The sequence below is a fragment of the Olea europaea genome, unplaced genomic scaffold (genome assembly GCF_002742605.1).
Source record: "Olea europaea var. sylvestris unplaced genomic scaffold, O_europaea_v1 scaffold1923, whole genome shotgun sequence".
Taxonomy (NCBI): Eukaryota; Viridiplantae; Streptophyta; class Magnoliopsida; order Lamiales; family Oleaceae; genus Olea; species Olea europaea.
In genome coordinates, this window is record NW_019237053.1 from 130,581 (window position 1) to 138,759 (window position 8,179).

General features: G+C 33.7%; 1 protein-coding gene across 2 annotated transcripts in view; it reads right to left on the bottom strand.

Moving 5' to 3' along the window:
• The window catches only part of LOC111379047 (MADS-box protein SOC1-like), a 21,066-nt gene extending 13,392 nt beyond the window's left edge, over positions 1 to 7,674 (bottom strand). Inside the window, exon 1 of one of the 2 annotated variants that reach the window (XM_023002371.1) lies at positions 7,085 to 7,674. In XM_023002371.1, coding sequence (XP_022858139.1) covers positions 7,085 to 7,266 — 182 coding nt within the window. In that variant the 5' untranslated portion in view covers positions 7,267 to 7,674. The remainder of the gene's footprint in view (positions 1 to 7,084) is intronic. The other variant, XM_023002372.1, reaches the window with a different exon arrangement.
• Positions 7,675 to 8,179: the final 505 nt, after the last annotated feature.

An 8,179-nucleotide genomic window follows, 5' to 3' on the forward strand; every position in this document is an offset into this window, starting at 1 on the left:
TGTTTTGTTTGTGGTAAACCAGGTCACTTTGCAAAGGATTGCAGAAATAGGAAAGGAAAAGCTGTGAAGCATCAGGTACATGTGGTAGATGATGGAAATTTCTCTGCTATGGTGATAGAAGTGAATCTAGTAAGCAACATGACAGACTGGTGGGTAGATTCTGGAGCTACCAAGCATATTTGTTGCATGAGAGGTGCATTTTCTTCATTCACTCCCGCTAGTGATGGAGAATGTCTGTTCATGGGCAATGCTTCCTCCTCCAAAATCGAGGGGAAAGGAACTGTGACGCTTAGATTTACTTCTGGAAATATCCTTAATTTGAAGAATGTCCTTTATGTACCTGATATTAGGAAAAATCTAGTGTCTGGATCTATCTTATTCAAAAAGGGTTTTAAGATTGTATTTGAAAGTGGTCAAGTTATATTGTCTAAGAGTGGTTCCTTTGTTGGGAAAGGTTATGCAGATGAGAGTCTGCTTAAACTCAATGTCTCTGTGATTAACAATAAAGCTAGCTCTTCTGTTTACTTGTTGGATTCTTATGATTTGTGGCATGTTAAACTTGGACACGTTAATAAAACTTCCATTAAAAAATTAATGACTTTGGGAAACATTCCCAAAATCGATAATTATCCAAATTCAAAATGTGAAACGTGTGTTGAATCTAAATATTCTAGAAAACCATTTCCTCGTGTTGATAGGACTACTTCGGTCTTAAATTTGATACATTCTGATTTATATGACTTAAAAGGATATGTTACTCGTGGTAGAAATAAATATTTCTTAACTTTCATTGATGATTATTCTCGATATTGTTATATTTATCTACTTAAGAGCAAGGATGAAAGCTATTCAAAATTTATTTCCTATAAAACTCATCAGCTAGACAAAACTATTAAAGTTTTAAGATCTGATAGGGGAGGAGAATATACAGGAGATTTTTATAAATTTTGTGTTGAGAATGGTATTATTCATGAGACTACTCCACCTTATTCTCTCCAATCTAATGGTGTAGCTGAAAGGAAAAATCGAACCCTTAAGGATATGGTCATATCAATGCTAAACTCTTCTGGATTACCTTTTAACATGTGGGGGGAAGCACTTCTTACTGCATGTTATATTCTTAACAGAATTCCTAGTAAGAAAAATAATAAGTCTCCTTATGAAATGTGGAAGAGCAGAACACCTTCATATAAATATCTTAAAGTGTGGGGGTGTTTAGCTAAAGCTTCTATTCCAGCACCTAAGGAACTAAACTTGGTCCGAAAACTGTTGATTGTGTTTTTATAGGGTATGCTTTTCATAGTAATGCCTACAGATTTTTAGTCATTGACTCTAAAAATAATTTGATTGAAAAGAACACAATATTTGAAACTAGAGATGCTGAATTTTTTGAAAATAGATTTCCGTTTAAAGAAAAGTCTGAAGGATCAAGCAGTTCTTTTAGTATTCCTCTTAGTGTTAGAGAGGAGCCATCTGAATTAGAAGAAGCTGAAATTAGGAGAAGCAAAAGACCTAGGACCACTACTTCTTTCGGTCCTGACTTTATAACCTACTTAATAGAGGATGATCTTAGTACTTTTGGTGAAGCTATGTTTTCACCAGATTCTAAATTTTGAAAGGAAGCTGTAAATGGTGAATATGATTCAATTATGTCTAATAATACTTGGGAGTTAGTGGACTTACCTCAAGGATGTAAGACAATTGGGTGTAGATGGTTGTTTAAGAAAAAACTGAAACCTGATGGTTCAATTGATAAGTATAAAGCAAGACTTGTAGCTAAAGGCTATAATAAAAAAGAAGGAGTTGACTTCTTTGATACTTATTCACCCGTTACTAGGATTACCTCTATTAGGATGTTAATTGCAATTGCCTCACTGTATGATCTTATTATACATCAGATGGATGTCAAGACTGCATTTTCAAAATGGAGATTTAGAAGAGGAGATTTATATGGATCAGCCTGAAGGATTTGTCGTAGAAGGCCTTGAGGATAAAGTATGTAGACTCAAAAAATCCCTTTATGGCCTTAAACAAGCTCCTAAGCAATCGCACGAAAAATTTGATACAGTTTTGACATCAAGTGGTTATGTGATAAATGAAGCAGATAAATGCATATATAGCAAATTTGAAAATAATTGTGGTGTGATAATTTGCTTATATGTTGACGATATGCTGATTATGGGAACAAGTTTAGATGTGGTTAATAAAACTAAGCAGTTTCTGAACAAGCACTTTGAAATAAAAGATTTGGGTGTTGCTGATGTTATTCTAGAAATCAAAATAGTAAAACATTCTGAAGGAATTATTTTGACCCAGTCACATTATGTAGAAAAGGTGCTTAAGAAGTTTAATCAATACAACTGTATTCCTGCTAAAACACCTTATGATGCAAGCCGTCATTTGAGAAAACATTCAGGTCCTAGCGTTTCCGCTTTAGAGTATGCTAAAGTAATCGGCAGTCTCATGTATCTCATGAACTGTACAAGACCTGATATAGCATATGCTGTCGGTAGACTTAGCAGGTATACTAGTAATTCTAACAATGAACATTGGGATGCTCTTATTCGAGTCTTAAGATATTTGAGATACACTTTAGACTGGGGAATACATTATACCAAATTTCCTGCTATACTTGAGGGATATTGTGATGCTAATTGGATTTTCGATACCAATGAAAGTAAATCTACAAGTGGATATGTATTTACATTAGCAGGCGGTGCTGTCTCCTGAAAATCCACTAAGCAAACCTGGATTGCTAGATCTACTATGGAATCTGAGTTCATAGCTTTAGATAAGGCAGGTGAGGAGGCTGAATGGTTAAGGAATTTTCTTATGCATGTTCCTTTGTGGTCTAAACCATTTCCAACTATTTCAATACATTGTGACAGTCAAGCAGCTATCTCAAGAGCTCAAAATTCATCCTACAATGGAAAGTCTAGACATATTCGTAGAAGGCACAATACTGTGCGTCAGCTGCTTAAGGATGAAATTATAGCTATTGACTATGTGAAGTTAAGTGATAACATTGCTGACCCATTAACCAAAAGGATTGGCTAAAGAGCTAATTTAACAAACATCGAGGGGAATGGGGCTAAAGCCTATTATTTATTAGATCACCTATAATGGAAACCCAACCTTGCAATTGGAGATCCCATGGTCAAGGTTCAATGGGACAACAAAGTTATTGGAGTGGTATGTGGGGGTACTACATTGGATTTATTCCAAACCCCTCCCTATGATGCGTAGTACCAACTGTATTGATTAGAGGATGAGCTCATCCTCTTAATGCTTATTATAGCTAATATTCAGTGGGATGTTTAAATACAGTGCACCCTTGATAGTAGCACCTATTTGAGTGTGGAAGTGGGGCTGCTTCCTATGAGAATTGAGGCGAATTCTCTAGAGCATCAAAGAAATTGGGAAAGCTCACGGCCGAAATGAACACAACCGCGAGAACTCAATGACTGTTCTAGAAATCATGTGTGTGTTCTATTGTCTCAGTTTGCAACTATAATTGTAGAGTTCAAGACATAGTTTACTCTACAGTTAGTAAGCTCGATAGAATATACAAAGCCAAGGTTCAAATCGATAGACACCTAAGCCTGCATGATTTCTACCGTACTCCGGAGTAATATTTTCATTTATCTTATTTCTTTCATGTGGGGGATTGTTATATATTTATGGTATAAATATAAAATGTGAAAGAAATAATCAAATTAGATAAAGTGCCAAAGTGGTGGAAAATGTAGCTTCTGTGTGGGACGTCAGGGGGTTCGAGTCACTCCTCACGCAGATATTAAAATAAAATGTCTTGATTGGGGCTCTTGGGCTTCTTCCTTGACTAAAATAAATATTTTTTTTTTATTTAAAGGATAAAACTAGCTAGTATTTTTTGAGTGTTTATTTTTGTAACAACCCACTAACAGCCATTAAAACACCCACTACTCAGTCATTAAAATTCTGCATTAACATGGTGAAAACTGTTACTTCCATCTTGCCTATATAAACCCATATCCCGTTTTGGGAAAAAGACGCACAAAAAAGAAAATAGAAAAACCATCTTGCATCAATCCTCCTTCTCATATTCTGAATTTCTTATATTCAGGTTTTTACATATATTCTAGAGTACAATTGAGAGTTCTAGAGAAATTATTCGTGATTGCTGCACAAGTGGTTTACGATCGTTGTATCCTGAGAGTGATTGTCCACGGAGGTCGCAGCAATTATCGACGGGCAATTTCACTTTAGGACATCGTGCTGTCACGAGACTCGATCGGACGATAAGTTTTATATTTCTGCATTATATTGTTCTGATCACTACTGCAACTAATTATTTTTTTCAACATTTGAATATTAGATACATGTGGTCACGGGTTCTTGAATTGTTAAATAAATGAATTGACGAAATCTATAAATTGTACGTGTATTGATAGAAATGCTAGATCCCTTCAAACTGGCTTTATTAACAAACTTTATCATGATATTGCTTATATATGAAGGGTATATTCTCATATCATCAAATATTTCATAATTTCATTTTGAAGATTATTATCATTCTCATTTCCTTATTACTTTTGGGACACCTTCATTTTATAAAGTCAGCATAGGCCTTATATGTAGGTTCCTCCAATAGTATGTTACTTCCGCAGCAATATCAGATTCATGTTTATTACAGTTGTAAAATATATTGCATTCAATGAGTTTATCCCATTCCATATATCCTATTATCTTCCTATTGTTCTATCTCTAAGAAACCCTAATTTCCATCACGAATCTAAGTTGTCTAGGAAAATCAGAAATAACTACTTGTGATAATGTATCATGTATGCTCCTATTTTTTGAACTAAGAGTGCAATGGTCATTTCACATGAAAAAACTTGCTACAGATCAAGTTTGAAGAAAAGGGGGTAATTTTGAATGAATTGAAAATCACGAGGAAAATTTTAGTTTTCTCAAGTAAAATGGACTAAAATTAATTAAGCTAATTGAGAAGTTCTTGGGGCCACATTCAATTCACATCACATGATTGATGCATCTGATAGTCATTCTCTAATTTAAATCAGAACACAAATTCATTACAGTTATAAAGATTTAGCCCCTGTTTGGTTCTCATTATTTCTTCAATAAATAAAAAATATGACCGTTACCTATCACATCAAGCCATCAAATCTGAATTTCTATCTCTTGTATGGGACTTGTAACGGTTATATTTTTCATTCTCATTCTTCCAAAAATGGGAAACAAATGGAGGCTTAATATGTTCATTAAAAGTTCACTCACAATTAAACATAGTGAGCAAACAACGAACTCAAAATAAAAAACCAAACAGCATATATAGGGAGCTATAATAAATAAAACAAGGTATCAAAAACTGTTCAAGTTATACCCCAGAATTATCTTCTCAAGTGCATTTAAAGTTGAATATAAACAGATAGAGAAGTTAAAAATTTGTATAGTTGAACATAACAGATAGAGAAATTAAAGAATGGTAATACTTAATTATAGTTTACATTACAAGCATTCATACCTAGATACATACATTCACATCCTGCGACATACTAATGGATTCAACTTACTAGTCCCTTTATCCATCTATTATAGCCTCCCATTCGTTTTAAATTGCATTCAAGCTGTTCTTTTTCACAAAAGTATAATTATTTATGAGTTAAGATTTGATGTTCAATTTTTTATGTCCAACTTGCTATCCACCCAATTAATTATTGACACTTTATTTTAAATTAACGTGTCTAATTAATTATTGACACTTTATTTTAAATTAACGTGTCTAATTAATTATTGACACATCGTGTCAATAATTAATTAGGGAGTACAACAAGCTGAACAACAAGAGTCAACTCATTATTTATATGGCATTTCGTACACAATACAGTACATATATATTTCCTCTAATTATACTTAACATATAATATTATCCAAAAAGGTGAAGAACAATTTCACTTTTCAGTGCAGGACCCAACAACTAAAATGAGGTACGGAATCTTGAAAATTACAAATTCAATTTATTCAGCTTGTTGTGTTTTAGGATTGGAACACATGATCTTGTCCTAATAGAAATTTATTCAACAGCTTCAAAATGCATAGAGATAGAAATAGAATCAGCATCTCTTGTACTCAAACCGTATCAAAAGTATACTACATACACTTAGCAAAAGAAAGCCACTCGTTTATTTCGATCTCTAGTCCCCTTCTGGCACATCAAACTTATCCTTGTGGAATGTGGATTTTATAAGGGTCTTGTCACAGTACCATAAATAGTATTCTTCTGCCAAAAATAAATGAACTAATGTTTAGCAGAAAACAAGGACCAGTTCAAAGTGGATGGGGGCTTTAAGATAAACATTTCAATCCGTGACTACATTGTCATCATGATCCTCCTTTTCTTTCAGGTGAGTGACCTAACCCATTTTCGTATCAATGGACCTTTGACAAGACAATGCTTTGATATTATCAAAACACTATGAAAACTTAAAAGGTTGTATGTATATTCTACCAAACGGTCCGAACTGCACTCTTAAATTATTGACAATAGTCTATCCCTGCCGACTATGGTTTTTATTGACAAAATACTAAAGCCTTGAATAGATTATAGAGTACTATAATTTCCTGTAATGGTTTCTTCAATGGAGTATAACTTAAGCATAAAATCATAAAAATAATAAATTACTTATTATGTAAGTGTACTAATTTCATGAAATTTCCCGATTGTGTAGGTGTATATATAGTTTCATTATGTTTGAAAAAAGAATAAAAAATCTCCAAAATCAACGGAGAGATTAGCATTGTATACAGATCTGCAGGTAAGATTAAATTTCAGACATATAAAGCAAGAAACAAGATAAAGAGTACTCCTTTCACAGAAATAAAGCCTGGTCATTGTACTTGTTTGACACATCCAAATAATCAAAATCTCAACTTGCATCCAATGTATAAATTACTATTTCATGTATAGTAAAATAAGTATATGTACGGTACAAATCTACATTGCCAGATAACAAAGATTCAGCATAAACATTTTATTTTTAGTGCTTAAACTGTATATTAGAAGCATTAAAATAAAATATACCTGGAACTTGAGAATTCATAGAGCTTTCCTTTGGGAGAGAAGATAATAACTGCAACTTCAGCATCACAAAGAACTGAAAGTTCAAAGGCCTTCTTGAGCAGCCCACTTCTGCGCTTGGAAAAAGTCACTTGCCTGCTTGTGGCATTTTCGATCCTTTTCATCTGAGTTTTCCCTCTCACCATTTTGTTTATATGTGTATAAATTATATTTATATTTACTTCAATAAACGTTGTAGATACAAAAGGAAAAAAAAAAAAGATTAAGGGCTTAATCCAAGTGTCAGAAAACAGTAGCCAAAATAGGAAAATCAGAAACCGAAAAGGGCTTCCAAAAATAGAAAGGGATTCTGTTGAAAACACATACAAAAACTGTGATGGTTTCCTCAGATCTGTGCAAATAAGGGAGAAAAAAGATGAAAGCTTTGTGGGTATTAGAAACCCTAATTTGATTTCCAAGAAAATTGAGCTAAATAAATGGATATATTCTACTTGTGAGCTTGAGTTTCAATCAAAGAGCAAATGATTAAGGGAAAAGCACAGGGGAATAAAAACCTTATCTCTTTCTTGATTTGGAAAACTCACCATGAACACTAAAATAGACAACCCAAAAAAGAAATGGAGTATAATAGGAGGAAATACACAAAAATGGCTCACTGTAGTAAAATTTGACATTGGCCTTTGACCCATTAAATGAATTAAAAAAATAAATTAAGTTAAAAAAAACTTCACAGTAAAAGCCCATTTTATCCTTCAGACTGTTTGAAAATCTCTCACCGACCGCCGACCGACCAATGCAAAAATTCGACCGACCAACCATCGGAGTTACACCAACGTCGCAATCAACGACCATCATCTACAATGGAAATAAAAGAACCGGTTAGTTTTCTGATCTTTTCTCCAGTTCGAATGGTTTTCATAGTATAGCACTTTCCTTAGTAATTTTGGTTTAAATTAGATCCATGAGCATGAGTAGTTAGATTGTGGGCATGCTGGAGTGTGAAAAATGCGAATTTTTGGCATTTTTTGGAGCTAAGTGGTCGGGAATGACGGTTTCCAATCGTTCCCGACCGTCGGCTCGTTAACAGTCGTTTAAACG